This window comes from Canis lupus, chromosome 9, assembly GCF_003254725.2.
Source record: "Canis lupus dingo isolate Sandy chromosome 9, ASM325472v2, whole genome shotgun sequence".
Taxonomy (NCBI): domain Eukaryota; kingdom Metazoa; phylum Chordata; class Mammalia; order Carnivora; family Canidae; genus Canis; species Canis lupus.
Window position 1 is genome coordinate 44403730 of NC_064251.1, and position 15888 is coordinate 44419617.

General features: G+C 49.4%; 1 protein-coding gene across 7 annotated transcripts in view; it reads left to right on the top strand.

Moving 5' to 3' along the window:
* The window catches only part of PIPOX (pipecolic acid and sarcosine oxidase), a 96402-nt gene extending 93366 nt beyond the window's left edge, over positions 1 to 3036 (top strand). For 4 of the 7 annotated variants that reach the window (XM_049114840.1, XM_049114841.1, XM_049114839.1 and 1 more), the window contains 6 exons: positions 17 to 230; positions 471 to 653; positions 1194 to 1346; positions 1736 to 1894; positions 2495 to 2570; positions 2834 to 3036. In XM_049114840.1, the coding sequence (XP_048970797.1) occupies positions 17 to 230; positions 471 to 653; positions 1194 to 1346; positions 1736 to 1894; positions 2495 to 2570; positions 2834 to 2964 (916 nt within the window). In that variant the 3' untranslated portion in view covers positions 2965 to 3036. Of the gene's footprint in view, positions 1 to 16; positions 231 to 470; positions 654 to 1193; positions 1347 to 1735; positions 2010 to 2494; positions 2571 to 2833 lie in introns of all 7 variants that reach the window. The other 3 variants (XM_049114836.1, XM_049114837.1, XM_049114838.1) reach the window with 3 other exon arrangements.
* The last annotated feature ends 12852 nt before the right edge of the window (positions 3037 to 15888 follow it).

The following is a 15888-nucleotide window of genomic DNA, read 5'->3' on the forward strand; positions in this document are numbered from 1 at the left end:
TTTTCTTTTTTTACAGGCAGACTGGGCTACTGATGCTGGGAATGAAGGAGAATTCAGAATTAAAAACAATCCAGGCTACTTTGTCTAGACACAGGGTGGAACATCAGTATTTTTCAGCTGAGGAACTGAAGCAACGTTTCCCCAATGTTCAGTTGGCCAGGGGAGAAGTGGGGCTCTTGGAAAAGTCTGGAGGAGTTCTCTATGCAGACAGGGCCCTCAGAGCCCTCCAGGTAGTATGCATAGCCCTTGGGGACAATGCAGCTTCTGTTGTGGTTCCAATATGCTGTCCCCAGCCTCCCTGGCTGGAAGGGAGCCATTGCCCTGCTGGCTTTATTCTTGATCTCGTTGATATGGGACGGGAGGTCTGGAGTCTGTGCTCTCTTTTCTGCCCTAAGTGAAAGACTCTGTTCACCAGGGTGAACCGTATAGCTATATAACTAATTTGCTCTTCCCTGCCATTGCCCTTCCAGGATGCAATTCGACGTCTTGGAGGCCAAGTCCATGATGGAGAGAAGGTGATGGAGATAAAACCAGGGCTGCCAGTCATTGTGAAAAGTACCTCCAGGAGCTACCAAGCCAAGAGCTTGATCATCACAGTAGGTCCTTGGACCAACCGGCTCCTCCGTCCCCTGGGGATCGAGCTGCCTCTCCAGGTCAGGCGGGCTGAAAGCCTCAGAGTTGATGTTTAAGAGAAGAAACCTGGGAGTCAGATGGACTTGAGTTTGAGTCTCAGATCTGCCACTTGCTAGTGGACGAACTTGGGCAAATGAGTTCACTTCATGAGCCTCAGTTTTATAACATGTAAAATGGGGACAGGGCTGTTGGAGTATTAAATTATATAATAAACATAAAGCCCTCAGGAACTGGCTTGGTTGGTAGTAATGCCTCACATCTGAGGCCTTATTAACTGCTGGAGAGAGAGAGAGAGAGAGAGAGAGAGAGAGGGAAGTAGGCCTGGGTGCAGTATGGGAGACTAAGACTGAGGGAAGAGACAGAGATGCAGAAATTTTTGTGCCTCGTATCAAAATAGAACAGATTGATGATGAGAGAATTGGGTGAAACAAGGATGGACAAGTTAAGGGGGGGATCCAGGCTTGTATTTAAGAGCTACAGGACCTCTGGAGAGGCTGTTCTTGCTGTCTGTAGTTTCCTGGCTTTCCCCCTTCATCTCTCACTTCTCTTCCTCCTTTAAGACTCTGCGGATCAATGTGTGTTACTGGCCAGAGAAGGTTCCTGGAAGCTATGGCGTGTCCCAGGCCTTTCCCTGCTTCCTGGTCCTGGACCTCAGCCTGACTCCCCACCACATCTATGGGCTGCCCTCCGGAGAGTATCCTGGGTTGATGAAGGTGAACAGAAAGGCCCAGAGAGGGTTGGTAGGGCACCCCTCCCTTGCAGATTTGGGGCAATGCTCTAACTTCCCTTTCAACAGATTCCCCAGATCCCCCCAGGGAGCAGCAGGAGCAGGAGAATACTTCTCTATTCACCATTTGCAATGCATGACCCCCAGCTGTCCCAAGCCCCCCTCCCCAAAGGGAGCCCTTCCTTTGCAAACATGGGGCTAGTGGGGGGAGGAACAGTTAAGGCAACCTCATGTGGCAGCAAACAGCATCTGTCAGGGCCAGGGAGAGGTTGTGATGATGGATGGGGGCACTCTGCGTCTGAGCCTGCCCCCTGGGCTGGGTGGGTGTGCAGGAGGGCCGGCCTCGCAGCTCACACTGCTCTGATTGGGAGCTAGGTCTGCTATCACCACGGCAACAATGCAGATCCTGAGGAGCGGGACTGCCCGGAAGCCTTCTCAGACATCCAAGACGTCCAGATCCTGAGCCGCTTCATCAGAGATCACTTACCCGACCTAGAGCCCAAGCCTGCCATTCTGGAGCACTGCCTGTACACGGTAAGGGTGTGGGCAGCCGGGCCAGGCCTGGCCCTCTCGCAGCCCCAGAGAACAGGGGAAGGACACAGAGAGACCTTGCACTGCTCCAGCTGGCTTCTCTTTGACCCCTGACCCGGTATGTGACTTGAAACAAATGAGCTTATTCCTGTGGGCTGGTCCACCTCTACTGGAGAGGGCCCGGTTGGAGGTTATTCATATTCCTTTTCATTAGCAAACTAGGTTTCTGCCTGGCAGCCCCTCACTATGTTTCCCAGAAGAGCTCTAAAAGATTTTTTGGCAAGATGTTCTCGTTGAACAGGCCTTAGGGACAAAGAGACGAGACAGATGTCACCAGGGCCTGAGGCATCTTGGCTAAAGTCAGTTTACACGCATTAACTGAGCACCTACTGTGTTCATAGCGTTGTATGAGAAGAGAGGGCAGATGGACAAATGAGAAAGACTGTCATACCCGGAGGGGGCGCTGGCATGCAGAAAGCATTCCTGTGCCCCATTCCCATTCTTTCTGGAAAGCAATCCAGCCTAGTCCCCTCCCATTGGAGCCTGCAGTTCTTCCTCCTCCTTCTGTTCTCAAAGGACGCAAGTGTGATTGTTTCTTTCTAGAACACCCCCGATGGGCACTGCATTCTTGATCGACACCCAAAGTATGACAACATTGTCATTGGTGCTGGATTCTCTGGTGAGCCTGAGGAGGGAAAGATGTGCCTTAAAGCCGACCTTTCTCAGTGCCAGGCAAAATGGTGTTTCTAGGCTCGCAGCTGGCCAGAGCTTAGACTTGAGTGTATGAAGGGGCTGGGCAGGCAAATAGAGAAGAGGTACTTCTGGTGGGAGGCAACCTCCAGCTTTGGGATGTTAGCTCTATTTGGGGACAGGGTAGTGGATATTCAGGGACCCCAGCTGCTTTCCCTGAGGATCCTTGACAGCCTGCTTTCCTTTCCCTAGGACATGGATTCAAGCTCGCCCCTGTTGTGGGCAAGATCCTGTGTGAATTAAGTATGAAATTAACCCCATCCTATGACCTGACGCCTTTTCGAATGAGCCGCTTCCCTGGCCTGGGCAAAGCCCACCTTTGACCCCTGGCCAGCAGCTTCCCTTGTGCATATGTATAGGAGCTGGGAATAAAGCCCTCTGGCTACTAAATGTCATCCTGTTCTCCTGCCTCTCTTGAGTCCCCAGTCAATACCAGATGATTGAATCCACTTTCTTTTCCCTGGCCAGCTCCCCAGTCCCACTATGTTTTTGCTTCCAGAAGGTCAACCAGATATTCTAAATCACCAAGTAGCAAGGACCTTTGAGATGGATGTCTCAATAAGGAGGATGCATAAGGACTGGCTCAGGGGATCCAAGCAGTTGTTAAAAAATTCTCTTTGCTGAGACATTTCATAAACTTGGGGTGGAATTGACTAGAGCTGCCCAGGGGAGGGTAAACAAGATGATTTGTAGATCACGACTTACAGGAACTTGGAGTTCCTTTTCCTAAAACATGAGCCATCCTCCATCACAGACTCCCATAAAATCTGGCTCACCTTGGGTGCACAAAAAATGTTTGTTGAAAAAAATGTGTTGAGCAAGCAAAGAAATGAATAGCTGCATTGCATTAGAGTCTGTGGTGGGCTTTATTCTCCATGTGACCTTATTTCTTCATGACTTTGTCTAAATCAGCGCCACAGAGCCCATGACCCCAGGAATCCTTGGGGTCTTTATCCCCTCAATGCCCTGCACCCTCTTTCCCTGGATTCTTTGTCTGGTTCTTGGCCTCCCCTTGGCTCTGTAAGGACGCTTAGTTCTCCCCAGTCTCTCATTAGGGTGTATTGTCAGGTCCTTATGAAGATGGAGCTGTTATACCAGAAAGGAAGAGAGAGACACACTCGCTTAGAAACCCTGTTCAATGTTTGAATGTTAAATGTGCCATTTTATTATCATTAGGATTGCTCCCACTTAATGAAACGGCATTAGCACCGAGTCGGCTGGCCTCCTTGCACTAATTGCTTTGGAAGGAAACAGGCTTATAACTACCCCAGGGCGGGTGAAGGGGTGAGGGGTATAAACAGGGACTCAAGCAAGGCTGATTGTGCTCTGCTGAAATCCCAGCCGGAGCATCTCCAGACCAGGCCAGTTTGACCTGAGAACTCCTGCTCCTGGGGGAGAAAAATTGGGACCAATTGGGGTGAAAATGTTAGAAGGAAGTGCTGAACAGAAACAGGAAATGGAGATAAGAATAAAAATATTCCCAAAGGAAAGACAACACAAAGAATATAGCCTCATAGGCCTAGACACACGGTTCAGCACTGATTTCTCCAGGGGATCCTAAAGCCAGCCAGGCTCTCAAGTCCCGTGCCATGTCTGCTTCTTGGGTGCTCTCAGAGGATCCCTCGAACCTCAGCCTCCGTAAAGTGGGAATAATTACATCTGTATAGTAGGAATAATGGACTACAACCAGGATGAGACTTGAAGATGTGATGCTAAGTGAAATAAGCTTGACACAAAAGGACAAACACTGGAGGATTCCACTCACATGAGGTACTGAGAGCAGTCAGATTCACAGGGACCAGAAATGGAATGGTTGCTTCCAGGGGCTGGGGAGGTAGGGGGAAGAGGGTGTTAGACTTTCATGGACACAGGGTCTCCGTTTGAGAAGATAAAAAAATTCTGTGGATGGATGGTGGTGATGGTTTCACAACACCATGGTTTAACCACATCACAAACACAAACATGGTTTAAGAGAATGTACTTAGGGATGCCTGGGTGGTGTAGTTAAGCCTCCAACTCTTGATTTCGGCTCAGGTCATGATCTCAGGGTTGTGAGATCCAGCTCAGTTTCTGGCTCCATGTTCAGTGGGGAGTCTGCTTAAGACTCTCTTTCCCTTGCCCTCTGTCCCCCACCCCCTCCTAAATAAATAAATAAATTAATTAATAAATAAGATAATGTACGTAATGCCATGAAACTGTTACACTTAAAAATTACTAGAATGGGGGATCCCTGGGTGGCACAGTGGTTTGGCGCCTGCCTTTGGCCCAGGGCGCGATCCTGGAGACCCGGGATCGAATCCCATGTCGGGCTCCTGGTGCATGGAGCCTGCTTCTCCCTCTGCCTGTGTCTCTGCCTCTCTCTCTCTCTCTCTCTCTGTGACTATCATAAAAAAAAAAAAATCATTAGAATGGTACATTTTATGTTATGTATATTTTATATTTTACCGCAATAAAAAGAGTGGGGATAGTAATACCGACCAAATTTACAAGAGCGTGCAAGGATCAAATGATATCATTCATCAAATACACAAAGATTGATTGAAATTCTGCTATGTGCCTGGGACTGTGCTAGGCATTGTGGGTATACCTGCGCACAAAACGGATGAAAATCTCTGCTTTTGGGGTGTTCACCCAGTTCAGAGAGAAGACATATAAGAAATATGTATAAGTAAATTATATCCTGGTTTGGAAGGAGACAAGTGCACGGAGAAAAAGAGCAGGGCAGGGAGGACAGAGAATGCTGGGGGAAGGGCTGCCCTCTGCCACGGTTGTGATACAGCACCCCCCCACACTCCTACCCCCCCACCCCACCCCCACTCAGAGGGAAGTGGCATCTGAGCAGCCCAGAGGAGAAGGAGTGCACCATGCAGATACCAGGAAATGTGTGGGAGGACGTGGTAAACTGTAAAGCAAGGTATTGTGTTATTTCTGAGAGAGAGAAAAAATGGGGTACCGAGACAGAGATCAGTGTAGGATCCTGCCATCTCCCAAGCTGGCAAAGTTGGGGAGAAAGGGCGCTGGGAACCTCTCCCTCTCATTCAACGGCTGCCTGCCCGTAGTTCCCTCTGCCTCTGCTTCTCCCAGTACTGCCCTCCTCCCCCAGCCAGCTGCAGCTCCCCTTCCAAAATATCCAGTCTTATTCAGCTTGCTGGTGACAGTAAAGGAGGGGACCAATGTCTAGAAGAGGCTGAGAAAGGACAAGTGGGGGATGCTGACAAGCTCTGCCTGAACTCGTGTGTCCTAGAAACCGAGGGGGAGGGCAGCAGGGGCGGGGGCAAGTGCGAGTAGGAAGGGGCGTTGTGGGGAGGGATGAGGTCAGGGAGGAGCGGAGAAAAGGAATTGAAGAAGAGACTGGTAATGTACAGGCCAAGAAGGCAGCTGAAGACCTCCAGGGCTGCTGCTTACCCCCAAAGCCAAAGGAAACTGCTCCAGAATGCCCCAGAGCACCTCTTCTTGGGCTGGGCTGGGGTCCTAGAAGAGAAGAGGGGATGTAGGGCATGAAGAGTCTCTGGGCACAGAGGAGAGGAAACACCATTGTAGAAGGCCAGGGTTGGGGTGGGGTGGGTAGTGGAGGGGAGACAACTTAAGGGTTCTAGAAACACTGAAGGATTTGCCGAAACAGACCTATCAACATTGTCTCCCCGCTTCCCTTGTGCTTGAGCAAAGCCAGCCATCCCCTTTAGGGCAGACTCTACCTATCTTCAAGATGAGGGAAAATCACAGTCAGCAGGGCAGGCAATGAGAGACCTCTGGAAGGGCAGCAGGGGTCTGTATAGGCTGCAGGGGAGAGATAAGGGCAGCAAGAGAAAGAGGCCAGTGCTGATGCCAACCAGACTAAGGAAAACAGAGGCAGGCTAAAAATAGGCTGGGGTCGGGGAGAGGGAAGAAAGCCAGTCCAGAAAAGAAGGGAAAGCAGAGGCAATCGATGCCATTGAGATTCTGACCCAATTCTTATTCTCTCAGCCTCACCAAACTGAAAAGCTAGAGAGGGATGAGGTGGGAAGGAAAGGGAGGGAAAGATTGGCTCAGGGAGTGGAGAGTCAGAGGAAGGGACATGAGTCCTGGCACCCAGGAGGTTGTGGAGCATGAGTCAGTCCTTAGGACGCGGGCAAGAGGTGGTGATGTGATGTTGGTACAAGTTCAGCCCTCATGGGAGTCTGGCACCCCAGGACAGGCCGAAAAGCTTCAGGAGTGTGAGTATGACTTGGAAGAGGAGGTTCAACTGTCTAAAAAGGTGAAAGGAGTGAACAAAGTTGAATTAGTGTGGAGACAGTAAGCAGGGGTGACGATACTTGAGTTTTACTTCTCAGGTGACGAAAGAGAATTTGCTTATTGGATATTTTATTTCAGTGGTGGGCTTTGGGGCAACAAGAAGGATTTAGGTTAGACCTCAGGAAATCTATCCCACTAAGTAGATTTGTGAGATATTAAAACATGCACATAAACACTCTTATGGTATCCTTTCCTTGGAAATCTGTAACAGCCAGAAGTCCATCTATTTGGGCCTATATAGACTTTCCTGAAGGCCAGGGCCTTTCTTCCATAAGCTCCTGGAAGACTTCTGGTGAGAGAGGAGATCTAGGATTTTTTTTTTTTAAGATTTTATTTTTTCATGAGAGATATATATAGAGAGAGGCAGAGACATAGGCAGAGGGAGAAGCAGGCTCCTCACGGGGAGCCCAATGCAGGACTTGATCCTGGAACCCAAGGATCACACCCTGAGCCAAACACAGACACTCAACCACTGAGCCACCCAGGCATCCCAGATCTAGGATTTTTTACTATCCTTGAGGTAGGGTCTGAAATGGGTTTCTGGACCGGGGGCCTATGGCAGGGCAAATGGAAGCATCTGGGGGTGGGGAAAGGGGAGGCACAAGGTGAGCTGGATCTGTCAGGCTGGGAGAAGCATCAGAGGCAAGGGGCAGGATTCTAACGTGCAAGACCCAGTGGCATTTACATAACTTTGAATAATGAATAAGCCCAGCTCTGGGGCTCCTAGTCAGCATGCTCATCTGCATCTTTATTAAGCCTTATAAATGATTCAGCTCCCTACCCCTTCCCCCCAGCCCCTGGCCAGCCTGCCCCAAGCATCAGGGTAGTTGATTGCTCATTATTTTAGACTAGATTTGTTTCACCAACATTCAGTGAGGCATGGAGTGGGGGACACAGGAGGGAGGAATGAGTCCAAAAGGCAGGCGAAATAGAGGCATAGGGGAAGAACAGAAGCCCCAGCCTCAGGAAGGCAGCAGATGGCTGTGAGCTAGGGACCTGGGCAGCATTCTCTAAAAGGCTCCTGGGGCCAACATCTTCAGGAAAGAAAAGTTTTTTGTTTTTTTTTTTTTGAAAGAAAAGTTTCTTAGATTCCCCGAGATGTGCTGGGTTCAAGTCCCATTCAATCTCTGGTTTTCCTTACATCTGCTGCCAATCCCCTGACAGGCCCCTGGCTCAGCCCATTGCAGCATTGAGCCACTTGAGCAGCCAAATGAGTACAGCCCCCAGGGAAGTTCTCACTTTTTTCCTGAGGCAGGAATTTTGCTATTTTCATGAAAAAAAAAAAAAAAAAAAAAAGAAAGTCTGCTATACTTGCAAGGTAAGAACAGACCCAAGCATATTAAGGGAGAACGAGATAGACACGGGCACACGTGGTATGTGAATTTGTAGGGAAAAGGAAGGCTTGTGCCCACAGAGAGTTTAAGCCCCTCTGAAGGAGAAGGCTGGAGAAGCTGGGCAGCCCTCAAAGCGTCTGGGTAGGCATGATAGTGCCAACTGCTCTGGGAGCTGCCCGGTCTACTGGCTAGAGTCAGGGAGAAGTATTAAAAGCCTAGATGAGGAGGAGTTGGCAGGAAACCAGTAGGGGGAAAGGTAGAGCATCTCTCAACCCTGACTGCACATTAAAACTACCCAGGAAGCTTTAAAAAATATGATGCTTGGGACCCACCCAAGACCAATTAAATTGGAATCTCTGAGTAAGAAGGCCCTTAAGCATAGTATTTTTTTTTTAAAAGCTCCTCAGTGTTGTTTAGATCCTAATTTGGACAAACTTTTAAAATTATATATATGTGTATATATAATAGATATGTATATACATATGTAGTCTATTAATTATTAATATGTGAAATAAAATCAGAGAAATCTAAACATTGACTGGATATTTGGTATTAAGAAGTTATTGATGATTTTTTTTAGGTATGATAAGAGTATCATGACACTTTTACATTTTTTAAAGAGTCATTTTCTTTTTTTTTTTTTTTTTTTTAAGATTTATTTGAGAGGGAGAGAAAGTGCGAGCCAGGGAAGAGGCAGAGGGAGAGAGGGAAAATACTCAAGCAGACTCTGCTGAGCACAGAGCCTGATGTGAGGCCTAATCCCAGGACCCTGAGATCATGACCTGAGCTGAAATCAAGAGTTGGCTGCCCAACTGACTGAGCTACCCATGTGCCCCTAGAGTCATTTTCTTTTCTTTGAGGGATAGACACTAAAGTATTTCTTAACAAAGTAATATCGTATCTGGGATCTACTTCAAAATAATCCACTGAAGGGGATGGGAAAGTGGGTGGGGAGGGGGGTAGATGAAGCAAGATTTGCTCAGTGTTGATAATTGTTGAAGCTGCTTGATGGACAAAGATGTTCATTAATGATTCTTTTTACTTCTTGTATACAAAACATAATAAAGGGGGGCTCCTTGAATCAGTTATTTCTTTCGAGAGAATGAGAGAGAGAGAGAGAGAGAGAGAGAGGAGGGGGGCAGAGGGAGAGGGAGAGAGAGAATCCTAAGCAGGCTCCACACCCAGCACATAGCCCAGCATGGGACTGGATCTCTTCACCCTGAGATCACCGATCAGAGCAGAAATTAAGTCTGAGGCTTAACTGACTCAGTCACCCAGGTGCTCCATCCTTGAGTGTTTCTAATATGCAACAGGGTGAGAACTACAGAGCCTGGCACTCCACAGGAAAGGGGCTACCATGGCACCTCCGTGAGTACAGCTGGCTTCAGGAAGAAGAGGTTTGTGGGACCCTAAATGATAGATACGGGTCCTGACTGCAGGCAGAGCCACAGAAACCACTTGGGGAACATGGCAGAGATGCAGTTGGAGGTGTGGGGTGTCCAAGGGCTCTCAGGCTTCTTCCCTCAGCCAGCCCAGCCTCTGGAGACTCAGAGTCCCCATGTCCGTGCCCCAAGGTGCAGGAGGTTGGGGTTGGTTGCTGGACCAAGGGGAGCCGCCTGCCTGAGGCACCCAGAGCAAGAAGTCAGCCTAGTCCCAGTCTCTTAATCCCGCCCTCTCCTGACTGACTCCACTGGAGCTGGACCCCCATCTCAGATGGCACTCCCCCCTTCCCAACTGCTGTCACCACTGCTTGCCTGAGCTGTCACCCTTCCCCCCCATGCTCATCTGCCTCTGCCAGGGAACATTAGCCTAGCTGACTTCATCAAGGAGGTGAGGGGAGGCAACACAAACCCAAAGAAGTGGGGGCACCCAGGCACCCACCCCCAGCGGCTGCTGGCAGAGCTGTCTGAGCTGCTGAGAGATTCGCTGAAGCTTGGTCTCATTTGCATATCACTCCTTTAATGAACAATTCGAATGAATCCCAAATTTTCAGTTTTCAACTTTCCGTGACTGGTGGGATCTCCTCACATTTGTCTCTGACCTGGACCGACCATTCCCATTGTTTTCCACGTGCTCCTGCGAAATAACTTCCTGCCCCAGAGCAGGTGAACGAGGCCCCCACCCGACCCTGAGCCCCTCCCACGCAGAACCAGCCCAGCCGCCCCCCCCCCCCCAGGCCTCCATCCCCATCCCCGTCCCCACCCGGCGGCACCACCGGTTCGGCATCAGGCTCAGTTTGGGGTTCGATCTGTCTTCTCCACTCCATTACCTTTCCCTGATGGCCTCTAGGGCTGGGAAGGGGAGAGACTTGGAGGGGGTCTATTTAAGAGATTTTTGGAATCTGTGCTTGCGCATCACCCGCTGCCATGAGTTATTTCAGCGCCGATGTTTGTCTCTAGCTGATTATTCCAGCCCGAGAACAGGTGGAGCAGCCTGCGGTGGCTTATTCGTCAGCCAAGGCCATCTGTTCCCAACAAGCCGAGATTTGTAGCTGATTTCTACTGGGGAGCAAGGAGTGGGGGCGAGGAGGGAGATGAAGCCCACCCCCAGCCCCAGGGGACTTACTCGGGCTTACTCGGGCACTTCTGCCAAGCCTGAACCCCCACCCCCGGCGTCCCCTTCTCATACCTACACCTTCTCATTTTCTCAGAGAACTCACTAGCTTGACTCTCTGAAACATCAAAAATAGTTTTTCCTTAAGGGGCTAAACCTACTTGGATGGAGTCAGGTATGAGAAGCACAAACCCATCAGCCAGGCACAAAGTCTGGCCATTGAACCATGTCTACCCACAGAGATCTTTAAAAAAAGAAAGAAAGAAAAGAAGTATATAATAACCATGACACAAATATCCTAAATGACCTTTTGATTCTCGGCTTCTCCTTACCCCACTCTACCAGTCCCTCACAAGAGTACAAGAGTTTCCTTGCCTAAACTTGTCACCTGCAGGGCTCCAGGCTGCACGGAGGGCCCGTCTAGATGCTCCCCCGTGTTCCTCTCCCTTAAATACCCCGTTCAGGTTCCACCCTCCAATCTGCTCCTCTTCCAGCTTCTACTCTGAGCTGTGCCAAGAGATGCCTGCTGCTTTAAAAACAGCTCCCCCCGCCCAGCAAGGGATCTAAGCAGTTTAAGCAGCTTTGCCACATTGGTCCCCCCCCCCCTCACCGCACTACTATTTCTATCTACGAAATGCCAGGAAAGAAGCTACTCTTTAAAATCACACTAATATGACAATTTGGGCCCTTCTTTGGTGTTTGGCACAGACATACATCTGTACTGACTTTAAAAAAGCCGTCTGCAAACTTTATAAGCAGAGATACTTCATCTATAACCCACATCCTCAAATAAACCTATTTCTAATTTTTAAGGTCCCTTTTTCTAACACTTTTCTATTTATCTGTGTTTTCACGTGCACTTTTGTTGTGTGTACACATTCTGGTAAGAACCCATTCACAGAGCTGTAAGAGTGCCTCCCTTTCTCGTTGGTTCTCCAGGCTTATTTTTGCCAGTTCCTGGGAGCAGAAGCCCCTTTTCTACTATTAAATTTTGCTCTGTTGGCTCAGTATGTGGTCCGCTGGAAAGAACAGCCTCCACAGATGAGCTCTAGGACTCTTAAAGGCAGGCCACGAGTTCTATGCTTCTAGTGCAGAAACTTCAGGGCAGTGCAACTCTCTAGGGTAACTCTTCCTTGCTCTCCCAAGGATAGTACTCCTGTGGGGGCCAGAAGCAGCTCTCCAAGTAAAGGTACCAAGCTGCCAGTCCCCAGGACTAAATATGAGCCCTGAGGCCTATTTCACTGCATACAATCTTGTATTTGCCTGATTACCAGTCATTGACCTGTCTTTCAAAGACATAATGTTTCCAAGGCTATTGGCTACATCTTCTTATACCAGAATGTGTTTTAAAAAAGAAAGAAAGAAAAAAAAAAAAAACCAAAAAACCTCCAAAACCTCCTTTTTAGATTCTCTGCTTTCAAATCCCTAGTGTCCTCTTTTCCCAAAATCCATTTGCTTCTTTTCCTAATCTAGTCAGATCATAGATATGGTGCAAAACATATAAAAATTTATTAAAATGTGGAAACTCTTTGACTCTTAATCCACCTCAAATATAATTTGCCTGGATGGTGTTGAACCTTAATATCCTTTTTGAGTTTTTTGGTGTTTTTTTTTTTAAACTGTCATAGCTGACTTTTGATATCTAAAACAAATTCTATCTGCACATTTAAGTATTCCACTGGGAGATTTATGTCACTGACTTCAATTGCAAAGCACACATCCTTTTTTGGAATCTCCCTCATGTATATGACCCATCACTAGGGTTTACACTACAAAAGACTCAATTTCTCTGTGAAATTCCTTCTAAACAATCTAGCCTCCTTGTTAACTCCAAAATGACTATTGCTCTGGAAATCACTCCTCCCAGATCAAATCCCAGAGAACGGGGTCTGGATTTTTCCGTTATACTGTAATGAAATTAGACTGAGGTGAATATAGCTTAATGTATGCATTCCGGGCCATGTGGAGCTGTTACTCATAGTGTTGGCACCATATGCATGAAGCACAAATGTGATAATGTATGGAGGATGTTCTGAAAATTGTAAGGAGCAACACAAATGTAAGGTTGACATTTCCCCCCAAAATGCCAAGAAGCGTTTCCTTACTTAGGCCAAGCTTTGGTGAATACCATGCACACAGCCATCAGAGAGGAGGATCGTGACAGTGATTCTTGGCACTCTTTCAACTCCCTTTATCCCCTGACAAGGCCAGAGCAGCTGGGAGATGCTTGGCCCTTTGCTAGAACCAAGCTGAGGATCCTTTTAGGATACACATCACCTCTTGGAGCCTCAGGGAGAGGACATTGCATGGTTGTGATAAAGGTTAGAGGACATAGTAAATGCTCAGCAAATGGGAACATAGTAGGTGCTCAGCAAATGGGAACTATTGTTGATTTCATCTTCCTCCCCATCCCGGGGGTCACTACTGACAGGCGACAGGTGGGAAAAGGTACCCCTCATTGGGAGCTTCTGCCAAGGACCTCCAAGAGCCCTCAAAAAGGCGGGAAACAGTAAGGTCGAGTGGCTGACGGAGACCGGTCCTCACGCAGAGGGAATCCTCGAAGGGCAAGGCTGATGGGCTCGGGCCAGTCAACCGCTTAGGAACCTTCCGAGCGATGGCAGTGGCTTCCTGGCTTCGCGGAGCTGCGGGAAGACCCTTCGGGCGGGGGCGGGAGGGTAGGTGCTCTGCAGGCCCAGGGCGGGCAAATACTATATGAACATGTTAATACAGGGCTCCGGGCGGATGGGAGGGCGCCTGCCCGGACTGGCCGAGCCCCCGGGGAAAACCCAGAGGGCGCGGGGAGAAGGCGGAGGAGCAGCCGAGCCGCTGGACAGGGCCAACCCCAGACAGACAGACTCGCCCGGGGAGAGGACCGCCTCCCCCAGCGCCCGCCGCCCGCCGCTCCCGCTCCCTCTGGCTCGTTACCGAGGGGGATGAAGGGGGGGGGGGGAGGAGGGTCTGCGGGCAGCAGGGAGGGGCTCCCCCGAATTTAGGAGCCAGGAGGTTCTTGCCAGCACGACCACCTTGTTTTACAGTTGAGGACACTGAACCCGAGAGATTAAGCCCCTTCTCCCAGGTCTCAGTGCTAGCGTCAGGAGCGCTCCTGTAAGCAGGTTTTGGCCACTTTTGTATTTTGTTTTTACCACGGCACGTGGCCACGACTTCTGCAGGTGAAAACGCAGCAGCCCCAAATGCAGCAAAACTTGGTGCATTATCAAGCAGGTCCTGGGTGGCCCAGCAGGCTGGGGGATTTAGTATGGACTACTTCCTGGGGAAGGATGAAAGGAGTTGGGGAGGCAGCCAGTAGCAGCAGCAGGCAAGGACAAATTACCATAGGTTGGTCTGGAATGTGTTGCTATGTAGAAGGTGGGGATGAGTTCCAGCTTCCCTGAGAACCAGCTCAGAGGAAATGAAAGGGGAGCGGGAGGATTATGGTCAGATTTCAGGCAGTCGTTTCTCTGAGGGATGACAATGGGGCCCTTTGTTCAGGGGCCAAGGGAGGCTGTGGACTCAGCCTCCCCCCTCCCCCGTGGGAGGCCTTTGGGAACCCATTTTCCTCTAGTCCCACAGAGCCCAGCACGGAGGACAGGGATTCATGATTCACTTTGAAAAGTTCCCACCGTTCAGGTAGGAGATCCTTCTCCAATGGGCCTCCTGGGCTCTTTGCTGAGGATGAGGACAGCAGAAGCGCAGGCTCGGGGGCCCTGAGGGGAAAACAGCAGTCATGGCATCTCTTGCTACATGCTCACTGCCAAATTGATTCAAATTGGCTTGGATATGAACATATGATTAAAGGAGCTGCGCGATTCATTTATCAGGAGAGATTAAAGAGCTGCATCTGCGCAGCCTAGCCGGGGGACAATTAAGGAGCAAATCGCTAAGTGTCTGTGCCACCAGGCATGGGGGCGGGGCATGAGGGGGCACAGCTGGGATAATCTGCCAAGAGGACACAGGACAAAGGAGGGAGTTCAGGAGTCCCTGTGGGCCGCTCTTGTCTCTGGGCATAGCCTGCGCCACCATGGGGAGCCTTTGGTCCTCACCTGCACCTTTCACCCAGGAGTTAGAGCAGTCCTGAGGGTCTGAGATGACAGAGGAGACGCTATCAAGGCAGCTTTGAGCCTGGCACAGGGGCAGATTTGCTGCCTGTTTTTTGAGAATCATTTACATCTTAGTGACCAGAGCTGCCATGAGTGTACAGTGTACAGGGGAGGGCTCTGAAGGCGCACGCAAATAAAGTTGGGCTTTGACAGCCCTGCAGGCACCTGGACTCCCCTGGGGAGTTGATGCTGAGGGCATTGCCTCCTTCCCAGCCTGGAGCCTAGCACCCTGGCCGAGGGGCTTTGTGGCAACCTGAAGTGTTGGTCATGTGAGGCTAAGTCCGGCTTCCTTAGAAGATCCCTGCCTGTGGAGATCCCTACCATCTTTTCCTGCCTCAGGTCCTTTGCTTAAGCTCTTCTTTTTTTCCAGTAGCCCTGTGGAAGTGCTATCCTTTCTTTAAGCCCCAGTTCAAAATACCAGCTCCTTTTAGAAGCCTTCCCATCCTCCTCCACCTGAACCCCACACCCCATTCTCTCCCCATAATATGCCCAAAGCAACTTTTTTCTCCTTCTGTTTTCTCATGTAATTATTTCCACATGGGTCTGCCCATGTCCACAAACCCCTAGATGACAAACACTATGATTTACTCCTCTCTACTCACCCAAAGCCTGCACATATTATATTAGTAGGTGCAGTACCTACCTATTTTGTATGTCAGCATCTCCACTAGAATATCTGCTTTATAAAAGAAGGAAACTCATTGGTCCCCAGCACTTAGAACAGTGCCTAGGCCATAGCAGGCAGTTATGAAATATTTGTCAAGTGAATGAATAAATTAGTAATATAAGTTCTCTGACTTGAATAATAATAATAAGCCTTCTGCCCCTAGACTACTAGATAATGATGATGGACTTTCCAGTTAGCCAGAGGCCTGAGTCAGTGTGGGTCAACAGAATTGGGATCTTGTCTGAAGGTGGGAGGTACTTTGTCATACTAGTTCCTGCAAGAAATAGAAAACACACCCATCTAACTTGAGAGGACAAGTAAAAG